General features: G+C 36.0%; 2 protein-coding genes across 2 annotated transcripts; one reads left to right on the plus strand and one right to left on the minus strand.

Annotated features, from left to right (window-relative positions):
- Positions 1-741: 741 nt before the first annotated feature.
- On the plus strand, positions 742-15307 carry Usp30 (ubiquitin specific protease 30). The gene is made up of 8 exons (XM_089636243.1): positions 742-1179; positions 4950-5122; positions 5241-5490; positions 8540-8727; positions 9909-10112; positions 11257-11388; positions 11580-11779; positions 12883-15307. Exons 1-8 carry the CDS (start codon positions 909-911, stop codon positions 13016-13018), a joined length of 1554 nt encoding a protein of 517 aa, XP_089492369.1. The 5' UTR covers positions 742-908; the 3' UTR covers positions 13019-15307.
- Positions 15308-20151: 4844 nt separating this feature from the next.
- eIF6 (eukaryotic translation initiation factor 6) lies at positions 20152-21217 on the minus strand. Its single transcript, XM_089636245.1, has one exon. It carries the CDS (start codon positions 21071-21073, stop codon positions 20336-20338), a length of 738 nt encoding a protein of 245 aa, XP_089492371.1. The 5' UTR covers positions 21074-21217; the 3' UTR covers positions 20152-20335.
- Between the last annotated feature and the right edge of the window lie 58 nt (positions 21218-21275).

Consider the following 21275-nt stretch of genomic DNA (forward strand, 5'->3'; position numbering starts at 1 on the left):
TAAACACATTAATATTATAAAGAAAACTTACATTTCTCAAATTACACTGATTCTATTAATTACCACAACTTCAACTCCCTTCATACACGACGTTTGATTTTTGACACAATCTTATTATTTAAAATTCTTAACAATGGCCTTGACTCACCAGAGCTAACCAATTTAATAAATTTTCATATTCCAACAAGATCAACACGGCAATCCCATTTGTTTCATTTACCTACATATAGAACTAACTTTAGAAAAAATTCACCAATTCCACGTATATGTGCCCAATATAATACTAAATTTCAAAACACAGACATTTTTAGCAATACACTTCACAAATATCGATTAGAAGTAACACGTACGATCGAAAATTAATACAATAGTATGGAATGTATCCAGAGCATCTCCTATCCTCATCCTAAATTCCTATTCCTCCCCTCCTCACCTAAAATATATTTTTTTTATGCAATAAAACTCCATCTCCAATCAATTTTAATATAGGAGACTTTTTTGGCTTGACTGTATTTAACATGTATTTATTTATATTTATATTTTATGTATAAGCTGTTTGTCTCTTACCTTTACCAATAAATAAATAAAATCATATAATATTAAAAAGACGATATTTGCATACTGTCCGCCAAAAAAATATTTTATTTCCCCTCAAAAGTACCGAAAATTGTGATTTATGGGAAAAATCAGTTTACTTGCAACACTGAATACAAACGTCAAAATTATGTTTTTCTCCAAATTCTCTGACGTTCTATGGTCGCTTCCAGTTTTCACTCGTTCCCGTCTGTCTTTTCGCGATTTGCGTCTTTAAATTTTCCTGTGAAAATGAGCCTTCACTAAAAAATACTGGCATGCTGATGCAGCGATTTTTCTAAGATCCAGAATCCATAAATTTCCGCGGCCATCCGATGGAGAGCGGCGACCGCATATTGGTGGCGGCGGGGCTGACGGCGGCCGTAGTGGTCGGCGCCTTCGTGCTGTGGGGACCCGGGGGGGCTCCGCGCACCCGCAAGCGGCGGGGGCAGATCGCCGGACTCCAGAACCTCGGCAGGACCTGCTTCCTCAACACCCTTCTGCAGGCCATGGCCGCTAGTCCGCAGTTCGTCGAGTGGCTGAAGAAAAACACCACTTCCGAGGCGAATAACAGCATGATTACTACTCTGTCGACTGTAATCGATGGTAAATACATGTTTTATTCCCCCAATTATTTATTTAAACAGTAAGGCTTCTCAATTTATTTATTTATCTCTGTAAAATTGATGTTTTATATTTATTTAGCAATAATTATCCACCTGAAATTTCCATACAAATTGAAAAATCTCTCGAAAAAGAATAAATGCTGCTAAAGGGAATTGAACCCCGCAGCCTACTGATTGCCAGTCAGCAGCTCAGCAGCAAAAAAAACTATTATTATTAAGAAAAACATTCATATACCTTAACCCTTTGCAACCGGCAAAAATTTTTCAAATTGTGATAGGCCACATTGTTAAAGCTCTTAGTTATGATCTCATAGGGCTGGGCGACTTACTGGTTGAAACATGTGCTCTTCAAGGTACCCTAAATAAGCAGCTCCCGCACGTTCACTCGACACCGGTTCCGTTCACAAAAACAAATTTATTTTCTGTCTTCAAACACAAACTCACTCTCGTGTGAAGCCGGTTGTAAAGGGTTATGGAGTAATAGAATAGTTAGGAAAAAAACATATTATTTTGCATACTTTTATGATTTGAAATGTTATATTATTTTGTAATAAATAAAAAAAATCTATGGTTGAATACGGCGGATGTAGTTATATTTAATCCTCCCTGCGTGGTGACTGAGAGTTTAGAAATAATCCAGAGTGATATTTCCAAGGCTTGGGCGGGAGGAATCAAAGGAAGGGAAGTCATTGATAGATTTCTAGCCATGTTTGCCCCAGATCTTGTCAGCCGAGGAAGTTTGCTACATGCTGGTCATTCAGGACAACATACCTGATGAGATACAAGACATATTAGAGCGTTTGGGGTACACGTCCACTTCTGTGATCAAAAGAAAAGCTTACAATGAAAAGTTGCTAGTTTTGAAAATTACCAAACTTTGACTCTACAGAATATATAAAACATGTATATTATCAATTTAATATCTTATTAATCAAATGATAAAAACACATCATTCCTTAAAAAATGTTGATGTTCTCAGTCATCAGGGGAAGCAATTTAAAGATCTCCCTATTTCTGTTTAGTTATTGATTTGTGATCATGTTGATGTTCTCAGTCATCAGGGGAAGCCATTGAAAGGTCTCCCAATTTCTGCTTAGTTATTGATTTGTGAGAAAATTGAATTATGTTCATTTCATCAAAGTCAAGGTCGTTAACTCTTTGAGGGCCAGAAGTCCCTATATGCCATGAAAAATGTGTACCCGTTGAACGTCGCTGTAACATTCAAAACACACTTTCTTTTCATAGAATTTTGCATCGTAAAAAATGTTCACAGCTATAATAAACCTTAAATCGAGAAAATAATCGAGTCATTTGGTCTCTTGTCTCACTGCGACGATCAGCAAGTTTATTTCTACGGCGCTCCAAATTAAATCAATAGTCTCAAGATCCGTATAGCTGAATGTATAGAAGCAATAACTCGTTGGATTTCTTCAAACAAGCTGAAGCTGAATCCATCTACGACTGAGTTTCTCTGGGCGGCCACAAACAAACATCAACATTTCATAGACGATTCACCTATTTCTATTTCTAGCAAAGATATCATCCCAAAAACAACAGTCAAACGTCTCGGTGTCAATTTAAATTCGGACTTTTCGTTTAAAAGTCAAATAGGACTGTAAGCACTGTTTTTTTTTCAACTAAGGCAACTCAAGTCTATCAACTCTTACGTAGTCTCACGTCTCGATTACTGCAACGGCATTTATGCCAACCTTCCAAAATATCAAATTGACAAACTTCAATCAGTGTTTAATGCAGCAGCACGGCTCATAACCGGGGTCTATAGATATTTGCACATTTCAGAACACCTTTGTAACCTTCACTGGCTCAAGTGCCCTGAAAGAATCTAGTAAAAATTGTGCTGGATGGTGTTTCAATCCATCAATGAAATGACCCCACCCTACATCTCTGAACTATGCGTCCCGGAAAACACTGGTACATCATCAGCTGTAGGCAGACTGATGGAACCTAAGCGCAAGCCAAATACTAAGTTTGGTAATCGGGCTTTCGGAGCATCTGGGCCAGAGCCTTTGAATAAACTCCCCCTAAGATGCATAACAAGTCCAACAGAATTAAGGTCTAAACTAAAAACTTACCTCTTTAAGCTCTCATTCCCTTAAATTAAATATACCTGCCTGAGAGTAGCATTCTTGTATTGCCTATATCATCCTAATCATACTTTTCTTATTGGATTCACATTATTCGAAATCTGTCTTATATAGAGGGACGAATCACATTTAGGAAGATGAATTCTGATTAAAACTTTGTACTTTAGTACTGCCCAGCATATTTTCGCATAAAATTTTAATACATGGTAATAATTCAGGATTGCTGACCACGCTTAATACTTTTATATTTATTTTTAAATAAAACCTTTTGATTACTAATAAACCTTAATTACTATAAAAGGAAACCATCTGCATGTAAGAAATTTTAAATTTTAGCGTTCTGTTTTTAATTACATAAAATGAACATTCGCTTTCGTATATGGTATGACAGCCAATTAAAATAATCTGTTAAAGACATTTTCTTATGTTGATATTCCTGATACTATACAAGTGGCTAGAAGAGACGTTATTACCATTTACTCTATGCAAATTAGGTAGGTACTATTTTGGCGAACCGTGGAAATAAAATAAAATTAAATAAAGGTATTTAAGCATGCTTTTTTAATGTATATGTATATATTTTTTTTTATTTTAAAGGGTTAGGTTTTTTTACATTCAAAATTATTAAGAAATCGTTAAAAACTTACCTAAATACCCTAATTTTATTTTATATTTTAAATAGTGCCTACCTTATATGCATGAATTAAATGGTAAATGTTTCTTTCGCCCCTCGAAGTATCAGAAATACCAACATATGAAAATATCGTCGACACAAATTATTGGAAATGGTTATCATCCTATGCAACGAAAGCGAATTTTCATTTTACGTAATTAAAAATAAGAATTTAAAATTTAAAATTTGCCAAATGCGGATAAGTAGCCTTTTATAGTAATTAAGGTGAATCAAAAGGTTTTATTAAAAAAAAAATCGTAAGCGTGGCCAGCGATCACAAATATTTACCCGATACATTTAGAACCAAATTAATTTCACTTTTTAGTAAATGTCAATAATGACATCATAATCTATGAATATGCAGTATTCATAATATAATTTTTTCATTTCAATGGTTTTTCAGTTATCGTGCTATTAAGTTACCAAGTATATTGTATTTCATGCTTTATTTAAAAAAACTATATTTAAGTTATATTGTTGTTATTTTTAATTTACTGTGAAGTTTAAGTTCCCGTTGTTTTTAACCGCTTCTGTGCCAAGAGCGAGTTTACTCGCATTCTTGGACGTGCCCAGCAGGCCAGCCATAGAAAAATAGCGAGTTTACTCGCTCTTCTTTGAGCCTCTGTATCATACATAATGTCCCGTTTTTTTTTTTTTTTTTTTCTTGAATATTGAATAAATTTGGTAAGTCATTTAAATATCCTTTCAAGGTGTAATGTTGTTAATTTATAAAAATAAGATTTAAAAATGATTTATTTCGATTAAAAATTCACGGCCTGCTGTGCACATCTACACTTCTACCTACTGGCATTCAAAAGGTTAATATAATTTATAATCTTGTCAAAGGTCATCGTTTCAAAGGATAAAAAATCTCTCTAAATTACCTATGTAAATTGTGAACTCCTGTTTTCTCCATATTTTGTAAATAATATCTTTCACACTTTCAGTTAATAAATTCTCATTGGCTTCCAGTTGTAAACGGCAGCCACTCTGTGTCTCGCGGGGGCCCTGTGTGCCCCTTGGGGGTGCTGCGGTGCTTGGGAGCCCTGGGCTGGGTGGTCCCTGAAGACCAGCATGATGCCCACGAGCTCCTGCACGTGCTGCTCTCTTGTGTGGAGGAAGAGACTCAGGCTGCCGCTAAGAGAGTTAGTTTATACTGTAGATATATATTACCATTATGCTTTGTGGACTAAATGATGCTTATAAACTTTCTTTATGATGCATCAAAATTCTAATATTTGCCTGATTTATTTTCCACACCAGATCCGGCCGGGCAGTCTATCGGACGCCCTAGGTCTTCTGAACGGGGGCTCCTCGCTGGCCGTGCCCCCCGCGCATCACTCGGACCGCTCGGCCCCAATCTCCCCGCGTGGCCTGCCCCCCCTGCAGCCCTTGCAGCCACAGCAGCTGCGCTCCGTCAGCTCCCCCGCCACACCCGATTCCCCGCTGGTGAGATGCGCACGCAGCCTGTCGCAAGCGGCCATTGGCCCATTGGACAAGGGAAAGAATAGTGGTAAGAATTGTATACATTAGTATTTCTCAACATGGGGTGTATGCCAATTTGAATATTTAGAAGGGCAATGCGCAAATCATTAACCTCTGGGGTCTTTTGAGATTATGTCATCAAGTTACTTCAAAAATCTGTCAGATTGAGAATAATTTTCAAATAGATTCGCTGTTTTTGAATGCATCTCAAAATTAAATCCTGTTTATGAAAGAATCTTTCACATTTTAATATTACATATGAACATATACAATTTAAATATTAAAATTTTGATTTCATAAATAGAGAAATTTTTATTTCAAAAATTTTTTTTTACTGTAAAAATACCACTATGTACGAAACTAAAAAACTTTTTAAATACACAAACGGATCATTAAGTTTATTATTACTTCACTTTTTTTTGGTTTCATATGAAAAAAATTAATAAAAAATTAATTTGACAAATCTTTCCCAAAAATGCAAGCAATGGCGGTCAATGACTTTTTGTAATATATCACAACTATTTGAAAGTATCAATGGTAAACTTTTAAATGAAAATACAAAGCTTGGTGTTGCCACTTTCTAACATTGCTTAAGCGCTTGTTATATGATAGCGAAATTTCGCAAACTGTCAAAATGTCTTCATTTTTTTGTCACTAGAGGGCGGTAGTTGTACATTAATGAACATGTTAAAATATAACATCACATGTGCGTTTGTCGCAAAGCAATGATCGTATAATATGAATGTGAAATATTAAGTAAAACAAACAACTTAGTAAAAAGGTATGACTTATTTGCATAACCTACTATTTCGGTAAAGCATTTAATTTGACATTTTTTATAAATGTTTCATCATTCACTTGCTGTTGTCATTAGTGTTGAGGAACATTTCCGATACATATAGTTTGTTTTACACGGTGTTCGGAAACTCGTGGTATAAACGGTAAAACCCTTTATAGGTCATAAGCTAAAAACGGATAGTTTTGAGACCTGCAACATTAAGGTTTATATTTCTTTATGTTTCCAAGTTATAAGCCCTTGGGTTGTAATCATTCTGAGGTAACGCACAGAGGTGTAATCGAACCAACCGCCCGAAGTTCGCACATGTTGAGTAAATTTACGAAAATCGCGTCCTGGTCAGTTTCTCTATAACATTATCAAAGCAGTTATTCCCCTGTAACGCAAATAAATAAAAGTACATTTTCCTTACCAACCTGTCGTTTTGTAATGAAAACAATAATTTTATATCATTTTTTTTAAATGGACACCGGTCAGAAAAAAACCCGCTGGAAAATCGAAAATTTCAAAAAAGCTAAGAAAAAAAAAGTTTTTTTCTGTTCATCAAAATGAATATAGAATACATAAATAAAACCATTAAGGGCGTATCGTTTAAAAAAAGTTGTCCTATAAATGGATAACTTGTGAATAACCTTTCATTTATTGACAATTTTGGGTTATGACTTTTTTTATTTGAGCTTTCGTTTTAGAGAAAATCGAAGGTGGATTTATTTGGTGAATTTCTTAATTTTATATTTGATAGAATATCTATACATATTAATAACATCATTAATAAATTGACCTCGAGAAATAAAAGAAATTTTATTTTTTTATTTATATATTTGTTAAATTATACTGTGTTATTTAGTACAACTAAACAATAATCTTTTTTCATTTATTCGTTACTTGAAGCATACCTTGTTTGGAGTATTTTTTCCGGCTGCTATGGATAAATCATGTGTTGATCTACAAAGAGAAAAATAATATAATTATTTGAAACTGTACAACACAACACATAGATAGAATATCTTTGATTTGACAATGTGTGAATGGTTACGTGTTTATACGCGGAAAGGTGATATGAACTAAAAATGATCCGGCGTGAGATGGTAATTTTTGGTTCAATTACCAAACGTGCCCTATGAAAAAACGTCCAATCTCCCACTTAGTCAGAGCGCGTAAAGACAATGAATTCTCTCACACACACTTGCATAAAGATGCCGCCAGTAAACAACATGACGTTAGTGCTAACCGTTAGGAAAAGGAACGCATTTAACGCATATAGAATGTTGGATTTTACACGTTTCAAAGAATTTGACACTTGAAAATATACAATACGTCAAATTTATATGAAAAAAGAGAATTTGTGAGTACTTACTGTTTTCGTAGCTTCATAAGATTATTGCAATTCTTTAAGTGAGTCGGTATTCTACTTTTAGACCCATTAATGAAACATTTTGATGGCATTTTCGAAATATATACGCCGTAAAACAGGGAGCCTATAGCTCCACCGCCATCACCGGGGGCTTCCATCCCGGAATAAGTAAAAAACTGTGAAATGCGTTGAAAATTTGGTGCAAGATGAAGTATTTATTTAATTGTTAATATCCACAGATAGCATAACGATAATAAGAGGCCGTACTTCTACAGATGTGTGTATTATATACATATTTTAAATTAAAAATATAGTGTAAAGCCGTTATTGACGCCATAATCATACATCCAAGTTTTAAAAGTGGGTTGTATGGTGTATCAATGTTTTTATTTTTTATAGTCGAATGCCTACAACAACTACAAAAAAAAATAGGCAGACTGAAAAATAATAGTCCATTAATTGGTATAAAAAAATATGAAGTCTGAGAATGACATACGAAAGGTAGTATTAAGCCGTTTTAGGGAGCTGTTTTCCAGCAAATCACCATTATGCCCTATAACCCACTCTTAAATCATATAACTCACAGCAATACAAAAGGAGATAGAATTACTTTTTTAGTACGTATTAGTGCCGTAAAGTATACAAGAATACTCTAATGCTTTCAGAGTACTGTGTACTGAAGTGCAAAAAAAGACCCAAGGCGTTAATTATTAATATTTGTGGCACCTTGTGTGTATCACCCTACAGGTTAGCACCTGCCGTCGAAACCGGTGCGTGTGTCCTCGCATTTAGCATCAGCTGTAAAAACACCAACCTTTTTGTTCTGGAATTATTGATATTACTGAATAAGGTGTAAAAGGTATTTTTGTAATGTAGAGAAATATTTATATATTATACTACATACTTTATAAATATTTTCCATTCTAGAGACAAACGGTTCGGTGGTGTCGCTGGGTTCAGGCCCCTACGGGCCCCCCCTGGTGAAGGGCTCCTCTCGCTCCTTCTGCCAGTTGGATCGACTGGGGCGGCCCGCGCCGGCCCCAGCCCCCCCGCCGCAGCCCCCCTTCAATGGGGCCCTGGCTACCAGATTGCAGTGCACCATCTGCGAGTACAAGGTACGCCAAATCTTATTGTATCAAAATTTAAAGAAATACAAAACCATCATCACTATGTACCTGTGTGGGTGGGATTTGGCCTCCTCCATAATGTACTCCACTGGTTACGGTCTCTCGCCATTTGCCTGATAAATATAACAACATGACAGTTGTGCTTTTCTACTGATCACAATTTGTTCAAAAGCTGAAATGGACCTAGAATCGGCGACTAACATGGACCTTTCAAATGTCAAAAAATAAGATAAACTTGTTGAATTCCGCTTCACATTTAATATGCAACAAATTTAAAAATAGCTCTTGGTTTCAACTTAATTACTACAATAAACAACTATTTATGTCAGGGTAGATGGTAAAACACGCATTAAATTTTAAAAAAAATTCTCAATGTTAAGTTTGAAGATTAGGAAATACTCATAAATTATTGAAATAACCCAAACTAACAACCTAACAACTCATTTTGTGCATATTTACATCCCCCCTGACTTTAGTTGTTTCCATTAGTAATTGTTGAAATTAGAGTTATTTTTTTTAAATTGCATTCCTGAGGCGAAATTCACTAGGGTTCTAGGTCCAACTAAAGTTCAAGACAACCCCACTTGGGTTCTAGGTTCAACTAAAGTTCAAGACAACCCCACTTGGGTTCTAGGTTCAACTAAAGTTCAAGACAACCCCACTTGGGTTCTAGGTTAAACTAAAGTTCAAGACAACCCCACTTGGGTTCTAGGTTCAACTAAAGTTCAAGACAACCCCACTTGGGTTCTAGGTTCAACTAAAGTTCAAGACAACCCCACTTGGGTTCTAGGTTCAACTAAAGTTCAAGACAACCCCACTTGGGTTCTAGGTTCAACTAAAGTTCAAGACAACCCCACTTGGGTTCTAGGTTCAACTAAAGTTCAAGACAACCCCACTTGGGTTCTAGGTTCAACTAAAGTTCAAGACAACCCCACTTGGGTTCTAGGTTCAACTAAAGTTCAAGACAACCCCACTTGGGTTCTAGGTTCAACTAAAGTTCAAGACAACCCCACTTGGGTTCTAGGTTCAACTAAATTTTAAGACAACCCCACTTGGGTTCTAGGTTCAACTAAATTTTAAGACAACCTCATTAGGGTTCTAGGTCCAACTAAAGTTCAAGATAATATAATTATTCTAACATACATATGTATTTCACAATTTGTTTTCAGTCCCCCATCCGCTATGACAAGTTTGACTCCCTCTCGCTGCACCTGGGTACCACGGTTGCCCCGCTGAGTGTGGTGGGCCTGCTGCGTGCCTTCACGGCCCCTGAGATGGTGAAGGGGGTGGCGTGCGGACGCTGCGCCCGACAGAACGACGCCGCTCTGCCCCCTCCCCTCACGGCGCACATTAAGACCATCAGCATAGGAAAGGTTAACTATATTAAAATTTACTTTTTCTGATAACCTAATAAAGAATTTCATAATTTTTTTCCATTCCCTCTTTGCGAATAACTTTGTTATAATGACAATTTTATAACTTGATTTTTATATAAAATTGTAAATTATCAGTTGGATAACCCTGATATATATTAGTGTTGATTCACTTTCATTTTCCTACCATTAGATCAAGGTAGTATGTACATATGTATTATTGTGACAATTATACTACGGTTTCCGGCTACAATTCTGTTATAAATAGTTTATGCACCGTTGGTAACTCCTTTGATAATACATATGTAGCTGATGTTTTTAATATGCCTCTATTTAAATATAAACTGTACTTACAAAACACTTTAACAGAGCATATTTTAATGAGATAACTTCATAACAGCTTGATTGTGTTTCTTCTTCGTTTGATTTAATTTATTTTGTACTAATATATTTTTTTTAAATTTGTTTTGTTTACTTATAAAAACAATTTTATAATTTTTCTCTTTTTTCTAAATCTTATATTATTTGTACTATGACCGTCAATAACTATTCAGTATGTAAATGGCAGTTGTGCCATTAATTCAAAATAAATAATAATTTAAATCCTCTTACTACCATTCACTTTGGGAGGCGGTTATGAGTACCGTCGCCCCGGGAACCATTTATTGGATAAACAACACCTCTGTTATGACAGAGATGACCTATGGGTCACCCCAAGTGGATCGCTACATTTGGTGACTTAGCAGGGGTGCCCGGGTTTATTGGGTGAGGTGAGTTCAGGTCTTGGCGGCGAATGTGCCTGACCACCAGCTGCATAGTGGGCCGTCGATACGGCCCTCTCTCGATAGAGATGCAATTTGGGGATTTGAGATCTCTATAGCTGGTCTTGCATCACAGCGGGAGGGATGGATTTACACATCCGTCGCTCCTGGACACGTTGAACCTTAGATTCCTACCCACCCCTTATACCTTTTTTCTTCCCAGAACTTCCTCTCATTCCTTTCCTTAAAAAGAACCTTAACACAGCATCAAAGATGACATAGGCTCTGAGGAAATTATTTTCCTGTGTTAGGTTAGTGTAAAAAAAAAAACTACATGATTCACCATTATTAATTCAATACAACATTATCCTTCTCTTGTCTAGTTGCCGACCTGCCTTTGTCTGCACATTGGGCGCACCCAGTGGGGCCCCGCGGGACTCAGCAAGCGCGGTGAACACGTTGCCTTCCAGGAGGTACTCTCCCTTGGCCCCTTCACCTCCGCCATGCCACCCAAGGTAAGCAAGCCCTAGCAAACTATGCATTGATTTCACATTCTCGCAGCTATGCTAACCGGGAAATTAAAACAAGTTTTCAACATAATCGGTTTGTGCTAGGGGGCCGAATGATGTATTGGCGAGTACTGTTGCAGTTGATCTGGGAGTTGTGATGTTTATTTGTATTCCTCATGGTTTTATATCCCTCGCAGGTGGACTTTGACTTCACCAGCATTATGACGAAGAGCCTCCCTATTGGTGCGGGGCTTATCAGGGCAGCGGGGGCCGGTGGTTCACTGGAAGAGCAGTGGAAGGCGCAGTATCGCTTGCAGGCCGTGGTGGTGCACGTGGGGGGCCCCCGCTCGGGGCACTTCGTCACCTACAGGCGGGGGAACGCCTTTGAAGCCAAACGGTAACTATAACAATGACCACCCCAATTTTCTGTAAACCTATCCGCATACTTTAAATTGTTGATGTCCTTGCACACTGTGGAATTGTACAATTTGTGAAATTGTCAACTATTCATAGACGATCAGGCAGAATTTTCAGATAGCCTTATGGCCGCTACACACAACAAAGTTTACCCTTCCATTCTTCATGAGACTTGATCCAATTTGCAGTTTGTCCATGGTGGCTATATACATTCCATAATATTTCAAGTGACGTCAGTTCATCTAAGTTCAAATCTTTGAGTGGTCGCACTACATTTGCAATGTTGAAGGATGACGATATAGTGCTGTTAGAAACGTTTGGTGCGAAGACTGGCTACAAAAACGACATGTTTATTCGCATATAAATCTATAGAACGAATTAAAATTTGCCTCATGGCATAGTTAAAACTTATTTAAAGCTTCTCTCCCTAGTAACTCCATTAATTTAAAAAATAAATATACTGTTATGAAACGAGCAATAACACACGTGAAAGATTGGACCACATTACGAGTAAAAACCATAACTTTACAGTTTTTTGCTACTAGAAGATCGTACGAAGATTTCAAATTTTCTACAGTAATATCGCCAAAAACTTTAAACTGATGAACGTGCGCAGGGACGCCCGAGGAAGACATGGCACGATCAAGTGAATCAGATACTCGAGTCGGGCCATGTCAAGAGTCAGAATAATAGAAGAGTATGTATGAGACGATGTATGAATGTGAATGAGGCAAGGAGTGTGTGCCAAGACCGAGTTGTTTGGCGGTCCGTCCTCTCTGCCTACCCCTGCGGGGAAACGGCGTGATGGTTAGTTAGTTAGTTAGTTAACGTGCGCACTCACATTCAAGTATGCATGATGCTTGAAGATTGATCAAGTCAGCAGGTTCGGTCTTCAAGTACACTTGTCACAAGTACAATGTAGCGGCCATTACACGATCTTATGAAATTGTCAAATAGTCTACACGGTCTGAAATTATAAGCTGTCATCTCATAACTAAACATTGATCAACTTGCTATTCTAGTATAACACTATAACTTAACCAGGTGTAAGTCCTAATAATATCATTGTTCTCTTGTTTCCAGATGGTTTTACACAAGTGACACAGTGGTGCACGAGGTTTCGCTGGACGAAGTCCTCCACAGCTGTGCCTACATGCTGTTCTACGAGAAGATGGCCGTGGCCAATCAGAACCTCAGCATCAGAATTCCTCACACCTAATCTATCATGTACTTATCCACAGATAATCTGTATTTACGTCAATATGTATTGCAACTTGGCACGGATAAATTTCCAGGCGGCCACAGGAGGAACCACAAATAATAGAAACAAGGTAGATGGGCCATGAATTATTATTAGTATGAAACCACGTGCACAAAAGTGTTGTCAACATCGCTCACCCATACTCCAGCCTTTGTTTCTACCTACACACCAAACGCATAACTTAAATTGCATATCCGCTTTGATAGTCTGTGCAGCTTAGTCGTCATACTTCCATGTCATTTCTCCCTTTGTTTCTGTTATCAGAGGAACTAACGATTAAAGAAAGAACTAACAATTTTTAATTAATAGGTTTATTGTATCCATTATATTATCTTCAACTGTGACGCCATCCACTGCAAAGTTTTCCGTGTCAAGCTGTGAGCTCCTGCATGCTGCAAAGCGGGTAAAACTCAATTTTATGCAACTGTTACACAGGTGGGCAACCATACGCATAAATATAATAAGCATTCCAGCATTGATACCTTCAGTCTTAACTTGTATTATGTTTTTAGAAATGTATTTATTTTTTTTAGCAACAACAATCCACATTATTTATTTAGTTGGGAGTTAAATTTTCTTTCATTTTCTACTCGGTCAAGCTTTGTCTTTTAATTCAAAAGATGTTGATGCAGAAAAGCATCAATGACACAAAACATATTTTTATTATTCACTAAATATAACACTGCCAACACTGATGATAATAATAATTTTTGGATTATTTGTATAGCACCGTTTTCGTTAGAAAATGACCTCAAGAACCCATTTTTTTTTCAAGCTCAATACTATTTTAAATTATGTATGTATCTTTTTCTCCGAATTGATAAAATTGTATGTTCATTAATGCTTCTTTCAGCAACTGCATATTATTAAAATATATGATTAAATTTTAATAAAATATGGAAATTAAATCCTCAGCACGGGAGATCCCAGAGAGGATTCTCAACTTGTTACAAAAATGAATGATAATTTATGATTATTTGTTATAATATTAATATTATCGTTACTATGGCTTGAATTCCTTGTTTTACTAAAATAATAATATAATCTTGTTCCCTTTAAGTAAAAATGCGTATTTAATTATTGAAGATAATATTAGCGAAAATCTAAAACGGAAAAATCAGAAAAAGGTACGATAACATCTAGGACTTGTTTTTGTGTTTCAAATTTTCGTTTCAGAATCGCTAATATTGTCTTCAATAATAAAAATAAATGTTTATTTTAAAAATAATAATTGCCATTGATATTTAATTTTCATCACAACTCTTATTATTATAAAAATAGTAATAATATTTTTGTATACAGATGTTCATAAAGTGTTGAAATCTTCCCCTATTGATGTATTTATTGTATTATGTAATATAATATAGGATTAGAACTATGTACCTTACTTTCTTCAAAACATAAATGACAGAATTGTCTATGCATTTACATATTTATATTTTGAATCAACAACTTTTTGAATCATTCTAGCGAATTGATTTTATAAAATTGACAAGAAATTTCCCATTACACCGTTTATATAATGAATTATTTCTACCACATATTGATGTATGAATACTTTAGCTATACACTTATAATCTATGTGCCGAACATTGTTATTTATATTGTAGCTTACTCTAGATCTATGATTAGCTAGTGCATTCAAAGCTGGGTATAAAATCAAGCTGGCTTTGATAGTAAACAAATCTCAGCTTAATTACATATTAATAATATGTTATGTACTATTTAAGTAGAAATGACCCATTTATGTGATATTTGTCAGTTTCATTTTTTAACTGAAAAGCACAGAATAAATTGTCTTGGTACCAGTAATATTTGTTAAGTGAACTAATTTTTCAAAAATTGTTTCTGACATAATAAATTATTATGTCAGAAATCTTTGGTCTTGTAAATTTAATTTAATTTCTTTTATGTGAATTGGACACTTGTAATATTCTTAACAATCAAAGCAGTGTTATTTAACATAAATATGTAACAGTACTTTGTTTACATTTATCTAGTATATCTGTACAGAGCTGCCCCTTAGCCAAACGGCGCCTGGCGCTAGTAAAAACCTCAAGAGCGCTCTATTAGATGTTAGGCATTATTAGCGCCTTAGCAAGTCGGCACACGGAGCGGACTGTTCCAATTGTACCTGGACAGGGCCGGCCCCTTAGGGGCCGTTCAAGTATTACGTAAGCAGATTTATTACAATTATTTACCCCCTTGTCACCAAAAGTAAGCAAAGCTCTTACCCCCCCCTCCCATGCTTACGTAAAAATTGGTACCTATATGCATTTTTCTGTTAATGTATTCTGTTTTTTAAGCGAGTACCTAAACGTATTAATTATTTGTGGTAATCCCCGAATATGTATTCGGTTTTCAAACATAGACAATGTGTGGGTTGCCAATATGTAAAAAAAATAACTACTGCTGAGCAGTGCTGACGTAATCACTATCTCTATCCCCCCACCCCCCCATGTCATCAAAAATAAGCAAAGCAAAGACCCCCCTGCCCCCCTATAGTGCTTACATAATACTTGAACGGCCCCTTATCTGTAAATAAAATATTTTATTACTTACTCATTTCAATGTTAGTCGCAACTGTCGCAATTATTTTCCATTATTAATCCCGTCAAGCCATGAAAATTATTATTTTAAATCTGCATCTTCCCTCGTATACGCCTAGTTATATGGTTTATTCATTTACTCAAGTAATCCTCAATAACATAGCAGACGTATGATCGTATGAGAAATGTGGAGATCTGCAAAAAATGTAGTAATAATTTTACTCATTACACTTGTAATGAGTAAAATTACAAAAAGGGACGCTAATGGTTTAGGAATATAAAGCGAATGAACGAAAAAAAGAGTTTATGGAGAATATATGATGAAAATGAGAATGGAAGTCAGGGGCGCCTGAGGAACTTGACATGATCAAGTGAATCAGATACTTGAGTCGGGCCATGTCAAGAGTCAGAATAATAGAAGAGTATGTATGATTGTGAATGAGGCAAGGAGTGTGTGCCAAGACTGAGTTGTTTGGCGGTCTGTCCTCTTTGCCTACCCTTGCGGAAAAAGGCGTGATGGTTAGTTCATTAATTAGCAGACATGAAAATTCAAAATCAGATTTTTGGGAAATCCAATTACATATACATATATAGATTTTAACAAGAAACATTTTTCACTAGGGGCAATGTCAGTGTCTGGACATTTGTCCAGGAAGATATTGTTGGTTATTTACCATATATGTAATTACATTTGTATAATATTGAGTATTTATTGTAATGTATGTAATATTTTTAACTAATGAATTTTCCCAACGAATTTCTTTTGATGACTAGTCAAAATCACCAAAAAATATATTTCCACTTCCCTTGTACACCGCTTTCTTTGTTTACATTCTGATCAGTACTCCCCTAGGGATGGTAATATTTGACTTCTTTTTGGATGGATAAATTGAAACATGTTACTATAATAATATGGAATATTCTTAAAAGAATTAAAAATATGGGGTTAGTGAATTTCAATGTTTGAAGACTGGCAAATGGTGTGATGTCGTAGATTTTATAAAAAACACGACTTGTGAATAATTAAAATGGTGAGTTAGGTTTGTGCAGGACTGATTTGAATAAAGAGAATTGCCCAGTCGCTTCCGTTCACACATTCTTTGGAACTGTGCATGATTATTATGCATCTTTCTACAAGTATTTTCTTAACAATACAGTTTGATAAGTGGGAGCATCCACAATAATCCCAGGCTGTAAATATTTATATTATTTCTTTAAATCAGTTTTATTTTCAAATTTCCTTAAAAACCTTCCAAGAGTGTTTTAGGCCTAGCGTGTGTACATGGCGGTTTATCTTCCTACCACAATAATATTAATTACGCACTATTGGCTAAAAAAATTTTGATTTTATTGCATTTACCAGCCAAAAACTTCTCAAAGATGATATTGTCCACTAAGTCACTAACGACCATTGTTCCCAATCCTACTGATCAACTGTTGGGCTGAAATTTTGGCTCAACACTGCTCAAATGCGCAACTACGCTCTTTCCAACGGAAAGGTGACGATTGAGCGATCCAACAATTTAATGAAGCCATACTACTGCATTAAGCTTTCCTCGGTAAATTACTAGTTATAAAAAGAGTTGACAGAGTGAAAAATATTCTACACGGTGGCATTAAAGTCAAGCTAACACTTTATTTTTAACATATTACACAAGTTTATTTAAAAACTCATAAAAATATCGGTTTATGTATTGCAGCATTTAAAAAAATATGTATGCATGAATAATATATACAATAATTAATTCGTCAATATTAATTTAATATTGAAAGTTTTACTTTGTCTATGAAAGTAGGCGGGGCACTAGATATAATCAACGGTACAGATGTTTTGAATCAGGCGAATTGAACGTTACTGAACAAATCACTTGGCTGATCGGAGCCTGATCGTTTGAAAAGTTGGGAACAACGGCCTGTAAGTGTTTCATTTAATAATAAGGTTTCATCACAAAGTCACTATTTTCCAAAATGTTATAAAAAATATTATTTGTACCTACACATTTCAAACATTGCAGTTTACCTGTGAGTGTGCACATGCTCATACTTTATCAAACAACTTAATTTATATCATATCTGGTTATGATTTTTAACTGCGTTTGTACTCGAAATATTGGTTCTATTATTTTAGATTAACCACGTTGTGACCAGGTTTTAATGTACTGACGATATTATGTGTCTATGTAGAGATCCCTGTGATGTATTAAGTCTATTATGATTAGATTCTGATAATCAATTGACTTGCTCAAGAGTTTTGATGACTAATTCTAATTCTTATGATGTCATCAATTTATATGTATTACTTAATTTTAAATGTGTGGTACAATCTCCAATAAATGAATAAAGCTTTCTGTTTTGGTTGCATCACATTTTCCAAAATTAGATAGTAGTGGGTTTGAGTATATTATTATTTATATTTACTGTCCTTAAAAGTTGTACAATAAAGTAATTTAAGAAGTCAAGTTTACACTTTTTTCTAGTTTGTTTTGTAATAGTTTAGTATTTAATATTATGCTTTAAAGATATTATAGTGTAAAGAGATTATAATAAAGATTTGTGACATTTATCCAAATATAGTTATCGACAAAATAGATATGTTTTTTACAATAATCCTGAAAATGCATTCTATTTTTGGTCCTATTCCGAATCTACTGTCAGTAATATAACCACTCGAAAGCTACAGACATTCAAAATAATACATAAGTCGATCAGGGAAAGGGGACAAACCAACATGCGCGGGAGGCACCTTGACCATCCCATTTTTGGTGATTTTTCAATAAATTAATCTGACAGTCTACAGGCAACTCGCATTGTAATATCCAACATTTGGTCATCGAAAATAAAATCTATTTACAAATTACTGTTACTTTTTACAATGGCGAGCATATTGCTGGCTGCATAAAATACTCTCTACATAATATCCCAAATCAGGAAAATAAAAGTTCGGGCTCTTTTTATTTTTTATTCTTTTTACTATTTGTTAGACTCTTTTACAAATTTGTTATAATTTACCCACTGCACTCAATTTTAGTGTCGCTACGCCAGCCAATTCGTTTAAGAACGAAAGTACCACAATGGAAAGCACTGCAAGCCCTTTGCCTTACTTGTTCGAGTTGCTTTTAGAGCATTCTCGAACATGTTCTCGTGTGTTTAGTCGCTAGCTCGATAAAGCTTTTATCGAATATGTTCATCTCATTGAATATTCTAGATAATCTTTTGTATTGTGAAGTCTGCTTGTAGAATACCATTGAGGTATATAAATAGAGTCTATATTCCTTGCAAAATCAGTGTAAAATGTTGTTCCTGTGAGGGAAGTAGGAAGGAGGGTGTGGCGGCTGTCGATGTCGCCCGAAATATTCCGACCGTGAACGAACTCAACGAACGGAGTGACCGCCCGCCGCGCCACTGCATGGAACATTTGGGTTACCGGCGAACTAACTTCAAGTGGTCCTTGAGTATTTTTTAATATTTAAAAGCCAATTTACACAACTGCTGATTATGGTACAACCCTATTAACTGATGAAAGGTTATACCATTGTTTCCCTATATTTTCCAGTACAACTTGTACAATATCTCATCATTTTAAAGTTATCGCCGGAGACCTGTGCCCAGGGAGCCCTTGTAACAGAGTCCGTGGTACCTCATAGCGGACAATGAACCAATGTAAGTGACCCATACTTCGAACGTTAATGTTGGCTTTATCTATATACTTCAATGTGTAGACGCCATTTCAATTTATTATCTAAAAATTAAGCATCTGTTTACGTGCCGAAAATTGTCAGTAAACTTGGAAATAGTAACCTTCGATAATGCCCCAATTAAGTAAAAATATATGGAAATAGTAACGATCGATACTGCCTCAATTAAGTAAAAAAACTAGGACAATTTCGGTAACTAACATACAGAATTCACACATTTATAAATTTTACCATTTAAATTTTTTTGTTTTGCAAACTTAAAAATATTTGATAAATTGTGAAATAATATAGGTGGATTCATTGACTTTAAATAAGACTTTACAGTAAGCACTTCCATATTAGTATTCAGAGGTATGAGCGCGGCCGAAACCAAACGCCTGGAATTCTCTATCGCTCCAGTGGATAAAATGAATTAGTCATACCTATAAGGAGTATACTTTACATTTTCATATCTACTTTTCAAATTTGGCTCAGAATCAGGTCAATGTCACCATAAATATTTTCTCCTGCAAACGGGAGATCGATTATCCAGGGTGATTTCAAGAACTAATGAGTCAAACAGCGCCTGGTGCTAGTGAAAACCTCAAGGATGTTGTGTTAGGTATTATCAGCACCTTGGCAAAAGCGGACTGCTCCATTTGCGCCTGTGTAGGACCAGCCCATGTTGACATTATTTTTATTTCACCATCCTGTTACCTTCTCTTTCCACAATTCACTCTCCCATCTGCACATAGTTGAAGTTATTGTAGTCATAACGAGTCAACCAACATGATATAGGGATATACCTTCTGAACATCCCCTAGATATTAATTGACCAAGGTAATATAATCAATAAAAACAACAAACATTGTATAAATTTGTATATTTCCGTAATTTACATAATTAAAATAACACATTATAAAGTGTCCATTCGAAATTGAAGTGTTGCACTATTATAGTAACAATAATATAAACAACATAAAAGACGAGATAATGGAGGCTCCAGCACTGGTAGAAGTTACAACATCGCAGGTCTCTTTTATAGTTGTCATCTAGGACATGCTTTCGATGAGCGAGGCCCTCATGGTGGATGTAATGGCTCCGGGTTGTGCCTCATTTAGCTTGAATACACTTTCTATAACGGAGATTTCGGTGGAAGTTGTGTCCATACCGCAGAAAGAGCACCAATCGTTGACCACCATACCGGCAGCCAGCACCTCACTACCTCTGTTGATGGTCCCAGCTACCAGTGGGACTTGTAGAAGTGAAGATAACTCATCCTGGTCCTGAATTGACGTCTTAGGGTGCACGAGCCCTCCCTGGTTACTCAGAACTGTGTAAGATCCCACTAAAACATTACTCGCTACGGTTTGCCTGAACACTTCCACTTTTAACACATCGGCCAAGACTTCTTCTGTTTCTCTGTCGAGATCAGGATGGACGAGGGCTACGTAGTCGTTACACGCTATGACATTTCCCAGGGCACTGAGTCTTTCTTCGACTCTCTGTATTCTGACAGCGTCGGGAAGACTGTTTCTCAGGTGCTGTAATTCAGTATCTGTTGTGGAAGAGGGTACGAGGAGGCCGTTTTTGTTTCCTACAGCCATCCTCCCCACTATTCTGCAGCCGGCGATACTTGCGTGGACAACTGGAATTGTATCTGCAAGTTCAGCTTCGAATACGCTGTAGAAGTTCTCGGACCCGCCGATAGCGACGATGCAATATGAGTTTGTTAGTTTACTAAACACTCCAACCTCATTATTATTCTCGAATTGAACTCGAACTGCCATTTTGATAAACAATTGATTTCGTTTAGACTCGAAACAACAACGATACGCGGTAGCCGAATAAAAAGTGTCAAAATTCACGTGTTGAGATTGTCATTTATGAAGTCGGTCGTCGGTCGTATTTCAGATATTATCGCGTGTTGCTATAGTGAAAATATAGTTATGTTGCACGCTGTTATGAAATGTTTTCGTTTCTTGTTCGTAA

Source organism: Hesperophylax consimilis, chromosome 10, assembly GCF_061612785.1.
Source record: "Hesperophylax consimilis isolate HC1 chromosome 10, BYU_Hcon_1.0, whole genome shotgun sequence".
Taxonomy (NCBI): Eukaryota; Metazoa; Arthropoda; class Insecta; order Trichoptera; family Limnephilidae; genus Hesperophylax; species Hesperophylax consimilis.